An 18,083-nucleotide genomic window follows, 5' to 3' on the forward strand; every position below is an offset into this window, starting at 1 on the left:
AATGAAGGTCTACTTTTTTTTTTTAATGGCTAATGAAAAACAAGAACTTTTAAAACTTTCTTGCAACAAACTCAACTAAGAAGGTATTAAAAACACAGCACGTTTATTTAAACTGTTACTCTTCATAATGCATTGAATCTTATTACAGGTCAATATCTTCATTCTATTACCTTATTGGGTACATTCATTTGTGTTATATAAACCTTCATTTAAAATTAAAGAATTAAAAGTACAGCTAAGAACACAGTCATGATCTGCATGAGAGGATTCACCATCATGCACCCTAGTCCCTAATGTGGTTATTTTTTCTGTTTCCTGGGTCTCTCGAGCTTAGACTTGTTTTCATTTCAGAGAAAGTAAAGTAGCTCTGCTGAGCTCTACCCCTCGAGGGCCCAGCCGCTGCACTATCGGTGTGTGTTGACCCAGTGGTACCTGTCCACCCGGTGCCCAGCAGCAGGCCTGTGACCCTTAGGGATCTTATGCAATGCATGATAAGCATTTCCTAGGAGGCCCATTCGGCCATCCCCCATATTGTTTTTGTGGGGGATATGGAACCAAGATTGAAAGGGCTGTTTCAAGTTTTCAACCTGGGGAGAAAAAAAGAAGAAAAAAGGAGCATGATGATTTTCTGTAAACTGATAAGCCACTTCTAAGGATTAAATATAAACCCATAACTTACAGGTTCAACTTTTCAAAAGCATAGGAAATACAAATGAATAGAAATCAAAGTAGATCCTTATCTTTGGAAAATTGAGTTGCATTTTAGGGTATGAAGTAAGTCACTTCATATCTTTTAACAAAATTCTTTGGTCCAACCAAGAATTTTAAAAACAAAAAATTTAAAAATTTACTCAAATTAGTATATATTCCTGTGTTTTCTCCTACCTGATCCCCGCCTCGCTCAACCCAAAACTATCTAATCACAATCTCTGTGGTTGAGGTCTAGAAACATCCATCTTAAACATCTCAGATGACCAATGTAAATGTTTTGCAGACCACACTTTCAAAGGACATTGTTCTAAAAGAATATAGCTGACTACAGATCTGATCCTTAGATTAAGAAGATCTCTCTAAGCATAAAAATAGAATTAAGGGCAAACATTTTACTACATAATTTTAAACTTTACATATAGAACTAAATATAAACTACATATATAGTTTAGAAAACTAAACAAGCTAGGGGAAAAAAGTTTTCCAGTAATATGACAAGGGGTTAAAATATTTCTAACCTTTGAAAAGCCTTTAATAACACATTAGGACCTCAAATGATAAATGGGTGAAGGAGAAAAAATTCATAAGACAGCAATTAACTACAACACTTAGGTACATGGAGTTTTTGTTTTAATGTTTAATTTAATTAATAAAAATGATATTTTTCAATGAGAATACCCAATTTTAGGGAAAACGATAAACACTTTCACATAGAGCTGGTAAGACTACAAACAAAGACATCTTTCTAGAAGGTACTTTGTCCTGTGTTAAGAACTCATAAAATATTCATACACAATGACCCAGTAATTACATGTCTGAGAATCAAATCTCTAGAAATAACTTAGAATTCTGACATCTCTGTAAAAATTAGCTTTTTTAATATCACAACAATGTGAAAACAACCTAGATGTCTTCCAACAATATATTAGCTAAATAAATTATAAGGGAAGCAAATGATTTAAAATGTAAAATATTTAAATTGCTTTAACGTGTCAATACATAAGTGATTAAGAAAACAAATTTACATACATACAAAGGGTCAGAGATTCTCCCTAAATCAGTGTGCACTCAGCCAAGTAGAGGGTATAAAGAGAGAGAAGGAAGAAAAAAAGACAGAAAAGGTTTTGCCAGAATATTATTATTGTGATTTTAATCTTTATAATCTTTCCATATTTTCCAATTATTTGTTTCTTTGCTTTTACAGTGAGCATACTCTTTTTAGAATTAGAGTAGAAAAAAAATGTACAGAGAAGAAATGGAGAACAATTTACCTGATAAATACTCTTTGGATTTCTGACTTTAGGAATTATCTGAGGTTCTTTGTTACAACTTTCTTCATCAGAGGAAGTGCCAGAGGAGTAGTCTAACGTGGCTCTATTAACAGCATCACTGATTTGTTGGGATAATTCCCATTCCTCCCATCTGTCTTTGAAAGAAGCAATTGTAAATGGATGATTTTTCTCACCATACCTAAGTAGGAAAGGAAAATAAAGCATTCATTAGGGATTCAAATTCTCACAGGTTTTATCTCTAATCTTTTCTGGAAACAACTCAGTAATTTACAAGAAGAGTTACTTTAAAAAAAAAGAAAACAAATTCTCAAAGCTTGGCCAAGATAGTGGAGTAGGAAGATCCTGGGCCTACCTCCTCTCATGGGCACACCAAGATTACAACTATCTAGAGAGCAACTATTGATGAGAGACTGGAATCTAGCAGAAAAGATTTCTACAACTAAAGTTATAGAGAAGGAACCACAATGAGACCAGTAAGAGGGGCAGAGTCATGGTATAGGTCAGACCCATACCCCTGGGTGGGCAACACACAAGTGGGGGGCTAATTACAGTTGTAGAGGTTCTCCCGAAGAAGCAATGGGTCTGAGCCCCACATGGAGCTTCCCAGACCAGGGATCCTGTACCAGGAAGATAAGCCCCCAGAATGCTTGGCTTTGAATGCCAGTGGGGCTTACTTTGGGAAAGTCAGAGGGCTGTGGGAAATAGAGATGCCACTCGTAAAGGGCCCACACAAAATCTCCAGGACCCAGGGCAGAAGCAGTAATTTGAAAGGAGCCTGGGTCAGACCCACCAGCTGATCTTGGAGAGCTTCCTGGAGAGGCAGGGGGCAACTTGAGCTCATGCTGGGGACACAGACACTGGCAGCAACCATTTTGGGGAGCTTGTTCTACCACGTGGACATTCGTGCTGGCAAGCGCCATTTTGAAATCCTTCCTCTAGCTTATTAGCACCAGGACCCAGACCCGCCCATCAGCCCTTCAGCACCAGTGCTGAGATGCCTCAGGCCAAGCAACTAGCTAGGTGGGAAAACAGCTCCACCTACTAGCAGGTACACGGCCTTAAGACCCCCTGAGCCCACAGCTGCCCCAGGATGCAGCACTGTCCAACAGAGGGCCCAGGGCCTGGCCCCACACACCAGTGCACCAGCACTAGCCCCAGGACCCACAGGGCCCTGCAGGCAGAGATCCCAGGACCCAGCTCTGCCTACCAGTGGGAAGGAATCGGCCCCAGGATACCCTGGACCCTGACCCCACCACCACCAAGGAGCCAGGGCCAGCCCAGGGAGGAACCTCACCCATGAGTGGACATCCTCAAGACCCCTGGGCCCTGGTTTCCCAGCCCACCCACCAGCAGGCTAACATCAACTCCAAGATCACCTGAGCCCAGACCCCATCTACCAACAGGCCAACACTAGCTCTGAGACACCTTGGGTCCCTCAGCCAGCCATTCGGGGATCCAGCCCCACCTACCAGCAAGCAAAAACAAGCTTTAGGACACCTCAGACCCTGTAGCCAGCTATGTCAGGGAGCTGTCCCACCCCCCCAGCAGGCCTATACCAGCTAACTCTAGGACCCACAGGCCCTGCAGCCAGAAATTTCAGGACTCAGCTCTAGTGAGCCAGTGAGTAAACACTAGCCCCTGCACCCTCTCAACCACAGCCCAATCCACTGGCAGGCCAACACCAGCTCCAGGACACCGTGAACTCCTCGGCCAGCCACCTTGGGATCCAGCCCCATTCACCAATGGGCCAGCACCAACTCTGAGACACTCCAGAATGCACAACCAGTTGTATCAGGAACTGACCCTACCCACCAGCAGGCTGACACTAGAACTGGAAAGCTCAGCCCCACAACCACCAAGGCCAGAACCCAGCTCTGCCCATCAGTGAGCCAGCACTAGCCCCAGGACCCCCTTCCCCATGGTTCCACAGCCAGTTTCCTAATGACCCAACCTCACAACCAGCAGCTGGCAGCCTCCATACATGGCAGGGCCCGGCAACCAACCAGATCGGGGACCAGTCCCACCTACTAGACCACCCACAGTAGTCAGTCCACCACAACATAAGGACCCACACATCCCACATAGGGGGCACCCCTAGAGCATATAGTTCTGGTGACCAGAGGGGAGTGCACTGCTGGGATGCACAGGATGTCTCCTACAAAAGGCTACTTCTCCAAAGCCAGGAAATGTTATCAACCAACCAGATACATAGAAATAAAAACAAATTAGGCAAAATGAGGAAACAGAGGAACATGTTCCAAATGAAGGAATGGGATAAAACCCCAGAAGAAGAATTAAGTGGAGAAAGGTAATCTACCCAATAAAGAGTTGAAGGTAATGATCATAAAGAAGAACAAAGAACTTGGGAGAAGAATGTAGGGAACTAGTGAGAAGTTAAACAAAGAGTTAGAAGATACAGAGAAGAACAAAGCAGAACTGGAGAATTTCACTGAAGTGAAAATACACCAGAAGGAATCAACAGTAGACTAGATGATACAGAGGAACAGATCAGTGAGCTGGAAGACAGAGTAATAGAAATCAGTGAAGCTGAAACAGAAAAAAAGAATAAAAAGAAATTAGAATACTTTAAGAGATCTCTGGAAAAACACCAAGAATGCTAACATTCGCATTATAGGGCTCCTAGAAGGAGAAAAGAAAAAGGGTCAGAGAATATATTTGAAGACATATAGGTGAAAACTTCCCTACCTGGCAGAGGAAACAGATATCCAGGTCCAGGAAACACAGAGAGTCTCAAACAGGATCAACCCAAGGAGGACCGCACCAAGATACATTGTAATTAAAATGGCAAAAATTAAAGATAAGGAGAGGATATTAAAAGCAAGAAAAAAGCAACAGGTTGCATGTAAGGGGACTCCCCATAAAGCTATCAGCTGACTTTTCAGCAGAAACTCTGCAGGTCAGAACGGTGTGTTGCAGTATATTTAAAGTGATGAAATGAAAAACCTATGGCCAAGAATATTCTACTTGGCAAGGCTTACCCTCAGATTTGAAAGAGAGATCAAAAGTTTTACAGATAAGCAAAAGCTAAAAGAGTCCAGCATCACCAAAGCAGCTTTACAAGAAATGTTAAAAGGGGCTTCGCTAAGCAAAAAAGAAAAACCACAACTAGAAACATGAAAATTACGAAAGGAAAAAGCTCATTGGTAAAGGCAAAATATACAATAAAGGCAGTAAGATCAACCACATACAAAGCTAATAGGAAGGTTAAAAGACAAAAGTAGTAAAATTGCCTAGATCTGCAATAAGTAGTTAAGGGATACACAAAATAATTAGATGGAAAATATGATGTGAAAAAACAGTAATCATGAGGAGAGAGGAGTAAAAATGCAGGGTTGTTAAAATGCATTTGAAATTAAGAGATGAGCAATTTAAATAATCACATATATAGATTGCTATATATAAACCTCATGGTAACCAAAAATTAAAATCCATAATAGATACACAAAAAACAGAAAGAAATTTGAACATAACACTAAAGATAGTCATCAAATAACGAGGGAAGAGCGAAAAGAAGGAACAAAATAACTACAAAAACAACACCAAAACAATTAATAAACTGGCTGTAAGTACATACCAATCAATAATTACGTTAAATCTAACTGGAATAAACATTCTAATCAAAAGATATAGAGTGACTGAAGATACAAAAACAATACTCATATATATGCTGTCTACAAGAAACTCACTTCATATCTAAAGACACACATACACTGAAAGTGAGAGGACAGGAAAAGATATACCATGTAAATAGAAATGAAAAGAAAGCCAGGGTAGCAATACTTACACCAGACAAAGTAGACTCTAAGACAAAGTAGAATTTTAAAACAAAAACTGTAACAAGAGACAAAGAAGGACATTACATAATGATCAAGGGATCAATCCAAGAAGAAGGTATAAAAATTGTAAATATATATGCACCCAACATAGGAGCACCTAAATATGTAAAGTTAATATTAACAAAGATACAGGGACAACTTGACAGTAACACAATAATAGAAGGGGACTTTAACTCCCCACTTATATCAATGGACAGATCATCCAGACAGAAAATCAAGAGGGAAACACTAGCCTTAAATGACACAGTAGACCAAATGGACCTAACAGATATCTACAGGGCATTCCATCCAAAAGCAGCAGAATACACATTCTTTTCAAGTGTACATGGAACATTCTCCAGGACAAATCACATGCTAGGCCACAAATCAATTCTCAGTACATTTAAGAAGACTGAAATCATATTGAGCATCTTTTCTGACCACAATGCTACAAAACTAGAAATCACTATAAGAAAACTGAAAAAAAAAACCCACAAACATGTAAAGGCTAAACAATATAAACTAAACAACCAATGGATCATTGAAGAAATCAAAGAGGAAATCAAAAAATACCTGGAGACAAATGAAAACAAAAACACAATGATCCAAAAATCTATGGGATGCAGCAAAAGTAGTTCTAAGAGGGAAGTTTATAGTGATACAAGCCTACCTTGGGAAACAAAAGTCTCAAACAGTCTAACCTTACATCAAAAGAAACTAGAAGAAGACAAATAAAGTCCAAAGTTGTTAGAAGGAAAGAAATTATAAATATCAGAGCAGAAATGAAATAGAGACAAAAAACAAACAAAAAAATAGATCAATGAAACTAAGAGGTGGTTCTTTGAAAAGATAAACAAAATTGATAAACCTTTAGCCAGACTCATCAAGACAAAAAGAGAGGGCCCAAACTAATAAAATCAGAAATAAAAAAGAAGTTACAAACAATAAAAAGATCACAAGAGATTACTATGAATAACCATATGCAAATAAAATGGACAACCTAGAAGAAATGGACAAATTCCTAGAACTGTACAATCTCCCAAGACTGAACCAGGCTGAAACAGAAAACATGAACAGACCAATTACCAGTAATGAAATTGAATTAATAATGAAAAATAAAAAAGAAACTCCCAACAAACAAAATTCCAGAAACAAACAGCTTTACAGGTGAGTTCTAGCAAACATTTAGAGAAGAGTGACACCTATCCTTCTCAAACTCTTCCAAAAAATTGCAGAGGAAGGAACACTTCCAAACTCATTCTATGAGGCCACATCACCCTGATACCAAAACCAGACAAAGATATCACAGAAAAAAATTACAGGTCAGTATCACTGATGAACATAGATGCAAAAATCCTCAACAAAATATTAGCAAATCAAATCCAACAATACATTAAAAGGATCATACACCATGTCAAGTGGGATTTATCCCAGGAATGCAAGGATGGTTCAATAACCACAAATCAATGCAATACATCACATTAACAAGTTGAATAAAAGATCCTATTATCATCTCAATAGATGTACAAAAACCTTTCAACACTATTCAACATTCATTTATAATAAAAACTCTCCACAAAGTGGGTATAGAGGGAACATCTCTCAACATAACAAAGGCCATATATGGTAAGTCCACAGCTAACATTATACTCATCATAAAAAGTTGACAGCATTTTCTCTAAGATCAGAACAAGACAAAGATACCGACTCGCACCTCTTTTATTCAACATAGTATTCAAAACTCTAGACACAGCAATCTGACAAGAAAAAGAAAAGGAATCCAAATTGGAAAGGAAGAAGTAAAACTGTCACTGTTTGCAGATGACATGATAGTATACATAGAAAATCCTAAAGATACCACCAGAGAACAATTGGGTAAAATTGCAGAATACAAAACTAGTATACAGAAATTTGTTGCAGAAATCTGTTACATTTCTACACACTAACAATGAACTATCAGAAAGAAATTAAGAAAACAATCTCATTTACCATCACATCAAAAAGAATAAAATACCTAAGAATAAATCTAACTAAGAAGGTAAAAAGACCTGTACTCAGAAATTTATAAAACTCTGATGAAAGAAACTGAAGACAAAAACAGATGGAAAGACATACCATGTTCATGGATTGGAAGAATTAATATTGTTAAAATAACCATAATACCCAAGGCGATCTACAGATTCAATGCCATCCCTATCAAAATACTAATGGCATTTTTCACAGAACTATAGAAAATAATTCTAAGATTTGTATGAAAACAAAAAAAACCCCCAAATAGCCAAAGCAACCTTGAGAAAGAACAGAGCTGGAGGTATCAATCTCCTGCACTTCAGCTTATATTACAAAACTCTGGTAATCAAAACAGTATGATACTAGTACAAAAATAGACATATAGATCAGTGGAAGAGAACAGAGAGCCCAGAAATAAACCCATGCACCTATGGTTAATTAATCTATGACAGAGAGGCAAGAATATACAATGGGGAAAAGACAGTCTCTTCAATAAGTGGTGCTGGGACAACAGGGCAGCTACAAGTAGACAATGAAATTATAACAGTTTCTCACACATATAAACAATAAACTCAAAATGGATTAAAGACCTATATGTAAGACTGCAAACCACATAAACCCCTAGATGAAAACATAGGCAGAAACCTAATATAAATTGTAGTAATATTTTTTTTTGGATCTGTCTCCTAAGGCAAAGAAAACAAAAATAAACAAATAGGACCCAATTAAACTTAAAAGCTTTTGCACATCAAAGGAAACCATCAAGAAAGCAAAAAGATAACCTACTGAATGGAAGAAAATATTTGCAAATAACATAACTGACAAGGAATTAATATCCACAATATACAACTCAATATGAAAACAACAACAACAAACAAACAACCCAGTCAAAAAATGGACAGATAGGATTGGTTCAAGATGGCAGAGTAGAAGGACATGCTCTCACTCCCTTTTGTGAGAGCACCAGAATCACAACTAAGTGCTGAACAATCATCGACAGGAAGACCCTGGAACTCACCAAAAAAGATACCCCACATTCAAAGACAAAGGAGAAGCCACAGTGACATGGTAGGAGGGGCGCAATCACAATAAAATTAAATCCCATAACTGCTGGGTGGGTGACTCACAAACTGAAGAACACTTATACCACAGAAGTCCACCCACTGGAGTGAAGGTTGTGAGCCCCACGTCAGGTTTCCCAACCTGGGCATCTGGCAACGGGAGGAGGAATTCCTAGAGAATCAGATTTTGAAGGCTAGAGGGATTTGATTGCAGGACTTTGACAGGACTGGGGGAAACAGAGACTCCACCCTTGGAGGGCACACAGAAAGTAGTGTGTGCATCGGAACCCAGGAGAAGGAGCAGTGACCCCATAGGAGACTGAACAAGACCTACCTGCTAGTGTTGGAGGGTCTCCTGCAGAGGCAGAGGGTGTCTATGTTTCACCATGAGGACAAGGACACTGGCAGCAGAAGTTCTAGGAAGTACTCCTTGGTGTGAGCCCTCCAGAGTCTGTCATTAGCCTCACCAAAGAGCCCAGGTAGGCTCCAGTGCTGGGGCATCTCAGGCCAAACACTCAACAGGAAGGGAACCCAGCCCCACCCATCAGCAGACAAGCAGATTAAAGTTTTACTGAGCTCTGCCCACCAGAGAAACACCCAGCTCTACCCACCACTAGTCCCTCCCATCAGGAAACTTGCACAAGCCTCTTAGATAGCCTCATCCACCAGAGGGCAGACAGCAGAAGCAAGAAGAACTACAATCCTGCAGCCTGTGGAACAAAAACCACAATCACAGAAAGACAAGATGAAAAGGCAGAGGGTTATGTACCAGACAAAGGAACAAGATAAAACCCCACAAAAATAACTAAATGAAGTGGAGATAGGCAACATTCCAGAAAAAGAATTCAGAATACTGATAGTGAAGATGATCCAGGACCTCAGAAAAACAATGGAGGCAAAGATCGAGAAGATGCAAGAAACGTTTAACAAAGACCTAGAAGAATTAAAGAACACACAAGCAGAGAGGACCAATACAATAACTGAAAAGAAAAATACACTAGAAAGAATCAATAGCAGAATAACTGAGGCAGAAGAACGGATAAGTGACCTGGAAGACAGAATGGTGAAATTCACTGCTGTGGAACAAAATAAAGAAAAAAGAATGAAAAGAAATGAAGACAGCCTAAGAAACCTCTGGGACAACATTAAACGCAAAGACACTGGCATTATAGGGATCCCAGAAGAAGAGAGAGAGAAAGAACCCTATAAAATATTTGAAGAGATTATAGTCGAAAACTTCCCGAACATGGGAAGGGAAATAGTCACCCAAGTCCAGGAAGCGCAGAGAGTGCCATACAGGATAAACCCAAGGAGAAACATGCTGAGGCACATAGTAATCAAATTGGCAAAAAACTGAAGACAAAGAAAAATTATCAAAAGCAGCAAAGGAAAAAGGACAAATAACATAAAAGGGAACTCCCATAAGGTTAACAGCTGATTTCTCAGCAGAAACTCTACAAGCCAGAAGGGAGTGGCATGACATATTTAAAGTGATGAAAGGGAAGAACCTACAACCAAGATTACTCTACCCAGCAAGGATCTCATTCAGATTCAATGGAGAAATCAAAAGCTTTACAGGCAAGCAAAAGCTAAGAGAATTCAGCACCACCAAACCACCTCTACAACAAATGCTAAAGGAACTTCTCTAAGTGGGAAACAAAAGACAAGAAAAGGACCTACAAAAACAAACCCAAAACAATTAAGAAAATGGTTATAAGAACATACATATCGATAATTACCTTAAACGCGAATGGATTAAATGCTCCAACCAAAAGACACAGGCTTGCTGAAAGGATACAAAAACAAGACCCATATATATGCTGTCTACAAGAGACCCACCTCAGACCTAGGGACACATACAGACTGAAAGTGAGGGAATGGAAAAAGATATTCCATGCAAATGGAAATCAAAAGAAAGCTGGAGTAGCAATACTCATATCAGATAAAATAGATTTTAAAATAAAGACTGTTACAAGAGACAAGGAAGGACACTACATAATGATCAAGGGATCAACCCAAGAAGAAGATATAACAATTATAAATATATATGCACCCAACATAGGAGCACCTCAATACATAAGGCAACTGCTATCATCTCTAAAAGAGGAAATCAACAGTAACACAATAACAGTGGGAGACTTTAACAACTCACTTACACCAATGGACAGATCATCCAAAGAGAAAATTAATAAGGAAACACAACCTTTAAATGACACAATAGACCAGATAGATTTAATTGATATTTATAGGACATTCCATCCAAAAACTGCAGATTACACTTTCTTATCAAGTGTGCACGGAACATTCTCCAGGAATAGATCACATCTTGGGTCACAAATCAAGCCTCAGTAAATTTAAGAAAATTGAAATCATATCAAGCATCTTTTCTGATCACAACACTATGAGATTAGAAATCAATTACAGGGAACAAAAAATAAAACACACTGACACATGGAGGCTAAACACTACGTTACTAAATAGCCAAGAGGTCACTGAAGAAGTCAAAGAGGACATTAAAAAATACCTAGAAACAAATGACAGTGAAAACATGATGATCCAAAACCTATGGGATAGAGCAAAAGGAATTCTAAGAGGGAAGTTTATAGCAATACAATTCTACCTCAAGAAACAATAAACATCGCAAATACACAATCTAACATTACACCTAAAGGAACTAGAGAAAGTAGAACAAAAAACCTAATGTTACGGGCTTCCCAGGTGGCGCAGTGGTTGAGGGTCTGCCTGCTGATGCAGGGGACACGGGTTTGTGCCCCGGTCCGGGAAGATCCCACATGCCGTGAAGCGGCTGGACCCGTGAGCCATGGCCGCTGAGCCTGCATGTCCGGAGCCTGTGCTCTGCAACAGGAGAGGCCACAACAGTGAGAGGCAGGCCCGCATACCACAAAAAAAAAAAAAAAAAAAAGCAAAAACCTAATGTTAGTAGAAGGAAAGAAATCATAAATATCAGAGCAGAAAAAAATGAAAAAGAGACAAGGAAAGCAATAGCAAAGGTCAATAATATTAAAAGCTGGTTCTTTGAGAAGATAAACAAGATTGATAAACCATTAGCCAGACTCAACAAGAAAAAGAGGGAGAGGACTCAAATCAATAAAATTAGAAATGGAAAATAAGTTACAACAGACACCGCAGAAATACAAAGCATCCTAAGAGACTACTACAAGCAACTCTATTCCAATAAAATGGACAACCTGGAAGAAATGGACAAATTCTTAGAAATGTATAACCTTCCAAGACTGAGCGAGGAAGAAATAGAAAATATTAACAGACCAATCACAAGTAATGAAATTGAAACTGTGATTAAAAATCTCCCAACAAACAAAAGTACACAACCAGATGGCTTTACAGGTGAATCTATCAAACAATTAGAGAGGAGCTAACACCCATCCTTCTCAAACTCTTCCAAAAATTGCAGAGGAAGGAACACTCCCAAACTCATTCTGTGAGGCCACCATCACCCTGATACCAAAACCAGACAAAGGTACTACAAAAAAAGAAAATTACAGACCAATACCACTGATGAATATAGATGCAAAAATCCTCAACAAAATACTAGCAAACAGAATCCAACAAAACATTGAAAGGATCATACACCAGGATCAAGTGGGATTTATCCCAGGGATGCAAGGATTCTTCAATATATGCAAATCAATCAATGTGATACACCATATTAACAAACTGAAGAAGAAAAACCATATGATCATCTCAGTAGATGCAGAAAAAGCTTTTGACAAAATTCAACACACATTTATCATAAAATCTCTCCAGAAAGTGGGCAGAGGGAACCTACCTCAACATAATAAAAGCCATATATGACAAACCCACAGCAAACATCATTCTCAATGGTGGAAAACTGAAAGCATTTCCTCTAAAATCAGGAACAAGACAAGGAGGTCCACTCTCACCACTATTATTCAACATAAAGTCCTAGCCACGGCAATCAGAGAATACAAATTGCAAAAGAAATAAAACTGTCACTGTTTGCAGATGGCATGATACTATACATAGAGAATCCTAAAGATGCCACCAGAAAACTATTAGAGCTAATCAATGAATTTGGTGAAGTTGAAGGATACAAAATTAATGCACAGAAATCTCTTGCATTCCTATACATTAATGATGAAAAATCTGAAAGAGAAATTAAGGAAACATTCCCATTTACTATTGCAACAAAAAGAATAAAATACCCAGGAATAAACCTACCTAGGGAGATAAAAGACCTGTATGCAGAAAACTATGACTGATGAAAGAAATTAAAGATGATACCAACAGATGGAGAGATATACCATGTTCTTGGATTGGAAGACTCAATATTGTGAAAATGACTATACTACCCAAAGCAATCTACAGATTCAATGCAATCCCTATCAAATTACCAATGGCATTTATTTATTTATTTATTTATTTTTGTGGTACACGGGCCTCTCACTGTTGTGGCCTCTCCCGTTGCGGAGCACAGGCTCCGGACGTGCAGGCTCAGTGGCCATGGCTCACGGGCCCAGCTGCTCCGCGGCATGTGGGATCTTCCCGGACCGGGGCATGAACCCATGTCCCCTGCATCGGCAGGCGGACTCTCAACCACTGCGCCACCAAGGAAGCCCACCAATGGCATTTTTTATAGAAGTAGAACAAAAAACCTTACAATTTGTATGGAGACACAAAAGACCCCGAATAACCAAAGCAGTCTTGAGGGAAAAAAATGGAGCTGGAGGAATCAGACTCCCTGACTTCAGACTATACTATGAAGCTACAGTAATCAAGACAATATGGTACTGGCACAAAAACAGAAATATAGATCAATGGAACAAGATAGAAAGCCCAGAGATAAACCCACGCACTTATGGTCAACTAATCTATGACAAAGGAGGCAAGGATATACAATGCAGAAAAGACAGTCTCTTCAATAAGTGGTGCTGGGAAAACTGGACAGCTACATGTAAAAGAATGAAATTAGAACAGTCCCTAACACCATATACAAAAATAAACTCAAATCGGTTTAGAGACCTAAATGTAAGATGGGATACTATAAAACTCTTAGAGGAAAACATAAGAACACTCTTTGACATAAATCACAGCAAGATCTTTTTTGATCCACCTCCTAGAGTAATGGAAATAAAAACAAAACTAAACAGATGGGACCTAATGAAACTTCAAAGCTTTTGCACAGCAAAGGAAACTACAAACAAGACAAAAAGACAACCCTCAGAATGGGAGAAAATATTTGCAAACGAATCAACAGACAAAGGATTAATCTCCAACATATATAAACAGCTCATGCAGCTCAATATTAAAAGAACAAACAACCCAATCTAAAAATGGGCAGAAGACCTAAATAGGCATTTCTCCAAAGAAGACATACAGATGGCCAAGAAGAACATGAAAAGCTGCTCAACATCACTAATTATTAGAAAAATGCAAATCAAAACTACAACGAGGTGTCACCTCACACCGGTCAGAATGGCCACCATCAAAAAATCTACAAATAATAAATGCTGGATAGGGTGTGGAGAAAAGGGAACCCTATTGCACTGTGTGTGGGAATGTAAATTGATACAGCCACCATGGAGAACAATATGGAGGTTCCTTAAAAAACTAAAAATAGAATTACCATGTGACCCAGCAATACCACTGCTGGACATATACCCAGAGAAAACCATAATTCAAAAAGACACATGCACCCCAATGTTCATTGCAGCACTATTTACAACAGCCAGGACATGGAAGCAACCTAAATGCCCATCAACACATGAATGGATAAAGAAGATGTGGTACATATATACAATGGAATATTACTCAGCCATAAAAAGGAATGAAATTGAGTCATTTGCAGAAACGTGGATGGATCTAGAGACTGTCATACAGTCTGTCATACAGAGTGAAGTAAGTCAGAAAGAGAAAAACAAATATCATATATTAACGCATATATGTGGAACCTAGAAAAATGGTACAGATGAACCAGTTTGCAGGGCAGAAACTGAGACACAGATGTAGAGAACAAGCATATGGACACCAAGGGGGTACAGTGGTGGGGGGTGGGTGTGATGAATTGGGAGATTGAGATTGACATATATACACTAATAAGTATAAAATGGATAACTAATAAGAACCTGCTGTATAAAAAATAATAAATAAAATAAAATTCAAAACAAATGTTCAGAAGACCTGAATAGACATTTTTCCAAAGAAATGAACATACAAATGGCTAACAGGCACATAACGAGATGCTCCACATCTTACATTATTAGAGAAATGCAAATCAAAACAATGAGACATCACCTCACACCTGTCAGTATGGCTATCATCAAAATGTCTACAAATACCAAATGTTGGCGAGAACATGGAGAAAATGAAACCCTTGTACACTATCAGTGGGAATGTAAATTGGTGCAGCCACTATGGAAAACAGTATGGAGCTTCCTCAAATTAAAAGTAGGATTACCATATGATCCAGCAATATATATCCTAGGTATATATCCAGAAAACAAAACACTCCTGGGTACATATCCAGGAAATTTGAAAAGATGCATGCACCCCAATGTTCAGGGCAGCACTATTTACAATCGCTAAGACAGAAGCAACCCAAGTGTCCATCAACAGATGAATGGATAAAGAAGATGTGGCATGTATATATACAACTGAGTACTACTCAGCCATAAAAAAGAATGAAATTCTGCCATTTGCAGCAACATGGATGGACCTAGAGAGTATTATGCTTAGTGAAGTAAGTCAGACAGAGAAAGTCAAATACTGTACTATATCATTTATATGTGGGATCTAAAAAATAAAACATATGTATATAACAAAACAGAAACAGACTCAGCAGACATAGAAAACAAACTAGTGGTTACCAGCAGGGCAAAGGGAAGTGGGGAGGGGAAAGATAGGGGTAGGTACAAACTACTATGTATAAAATAAATAAGCTACAAGGATATAGTACAGCACAGGGAATATAGCTAATGTTTTATAATAAATTTAAATGGGGTATAATCTGTAAAAACTTTGAATTACTATGTTGTATATCTGAAACTAATATAATTTTGTAAATCAACTATACTGCAATTAAAAAAAAATTGTAATGGCTTGACAGCAAAGCACATTGAGAGACATTATGACCTTCAGCTACTAATACTGTCGTAATTGGCAGGGGTCAAGGATTCTATAAAAGCTTTCTAGGAATTAACTAAGATAAAATCAGACTACTTTCTTTCGATTCAACTGATGGACTGAATTGCTGTTGGTAAATAACTCCTCTTCCCCCTTGATACTGTCTATAATACTTGGACATTATAATCTACAGTTGGTAATATGATGCAGTGATTAAAGTCAAATTTCAAATACTATGCAAAAATCTCTGTGCTTCCCACTCCATCCACCCTAATTGGGAAGTCTGTGTTGTCTGATATAGTTTGCCTCTAGTCTTAGCCACCCTGTGCCCTGCCTGCTAATCCAGGGCTTTGGAGCATCACCTTTCACAAAGGTGCATAGAGCTGACTAAATACCCTAAGATTTCCAAGCGTCACACAGCACACAAACTAACTCCAATGAGATTACTCACCTACAGCACACTTCAAAGGGATCTACCCATATGGTCATCTCCTTCGGAAGTCCCAGGTGAGAAAAATCCACATTACTTTCAGCACAAGCCCTTTCTAGAATAGGATCTTTACTCTGATTATTGTTTATCCTGATACACCTTTAAAAACAAGGAAAGGGAAACAAAGACGTGGTGACAGGTACTTTAGCTGGAGAATCATGTTGTAGGCAAGAAACTCCAATACACACAGCTCCCACCTCACTCCCATCTTTCCTCAACTCCTTGGCCACCCTCCAGTTTTACAGCAAGAGTAAAATACCGACTTTTTACACAGCAACTCAGAACATGGATTCCATTACTAAGTCACACCAAAGGTTCACTGTATAACCTTCAGGGTAAACACAAGTTAGAAATTGTTTAATCCACCTCACATAAAGAGGTTTGCTCTAAGTTTTTGACTTGTACTATTATCTACCACATCTCCTTTTTTCAAGTCCAAGTTCAAACAAATAAATTTGAGCCCATAAAATTTTCATTACTTAAAGGCTGCCAACAAAATCATTGCAGGTGTTTACTGCTAACTTCTTACTTCCCTTTGCCATGCATATCAACTCTCACCTGAAGCCTTGACCTTTAGAAGGGTGATCAGAGTGCCAGTGACTTCTGTATGTTTTAAACAAGATCGTCATCAACTTTTCTGCAAAGTCTTCTATCTGTTGTTTACTCAATTTATCATGTTTTTTTGCTAATCTTGTGACAAAGAAGACTGTTGTTGCTATTTCATCTCTCATGATTCAAGAAGAGTCGACAAGTAGGTCTGCAGCCATTAAAAGGAGGCAAGAAGAAATTAAACAGAAACAAGGGTCTAACTTATTATCAACATTTAACTGCCATTTGGAAACTTTATATACCTTAAATTTAAAACAGAGGTCCCTTGTTAGTCTTTAATGAACTAAAAAAAAGCACATCAATACTATCAATCAACAAAACAGCCAGGAACACCAATTCCTCAACTAACCTTTAATGATTTTCAAATCATTTGAATGATTTTCAAAGAAAAAAACATCTTTTAAATACTGTAATACACTTAAACAAATGAATCACTATGCAAATTAAATGCTTTTAAAAGTCTGGACATGGGACAGTAAATTACTCCAAGTACCAGTGTTGAAAACCTATTTACAGAGAGCAAAAACATTTCAGGATACAGTAGTTCCTAAAATGCGGCTCTCAGGTTGCACACTTTAAGTAAAAGTTAAGATTAATCAAATATATATTAAACTTGCCAGCAAAAGCTCTTTAGCCCAACAGAAAGTGGGCCAGAGTTAGAAGACACTCTCACCACACTTGTTTTGTCAGTTTTAGGCTGCAGTTTATATAAACCTGGGCCCCCAAACCTGATAGGTGTTAACCTTACACAGGTGCTGTCCTTTAGGATAATTGACAGCTTTTTCCAGGTCCCCATCAGATTGCTCCTTGGCATATGCAGAGTGGGTTCCTTACTTACAGTGTTTAAAGATCTTCAAACTGGATTTCTATCTTCTATTTTGCTCTTATCTTTTATGACATTGATTAAGAATCAAGCCTTCTCCTTCCATATCCTAAGAGCCTACATTCCAAT

General features: G+C 38.4%; 1 protein-coding gene across 2 annotated transcripts; it reads right to left on the bottom strand.

Moving 5' to 3' along the window:
• Nucleotides 1-404: 404 nt before the first annotated feature.
• Nucleotides 405-17,253, bottom strand: BTG4 (BTG anti-proliferation factor 4; the record flags this gene model as incomplete). 2 transcript variants are annotated; one of them, XM_079930240.1, is made up of 4 exons in its annotated part: nt 405-587; nt 1,983-2,181; nt 16,484-16,621; nt 17,081-17,253. In XM_079930240.1, 4 exons carry the CDS (start codon nt 17,251-17,253, stop codon nt 405-407), a joined length of 693 nt encoding a protein of 230 aa, XP_079786366.1. The 2 variants fall into 2 exon arrangements, with proteins under 2 accessions (XP_079786366.1, XP_079786365.1); XM_079930239.1 differs by lacking the exon at nt 405-587 and having other exon boundaries at nt 1,714-2,181.
• Between the last annotated feature and the right edge of the window lie 830 nt (nt 17,254-18,083).

The sequence above is a fragment of the Stenella coeruleoalba genome, assembly GCF_951394435.1.
Source record: "Stenella coeruleoalba genome assembly, chromosome: 8".
In the NCBI taxonomy this organism is placed as follows: Eukaryota; Metazoa; Chordata; class Mammalia; order Artiodactyla; family Delphinidae; genus Stenella; species Stenella coeruleoalba.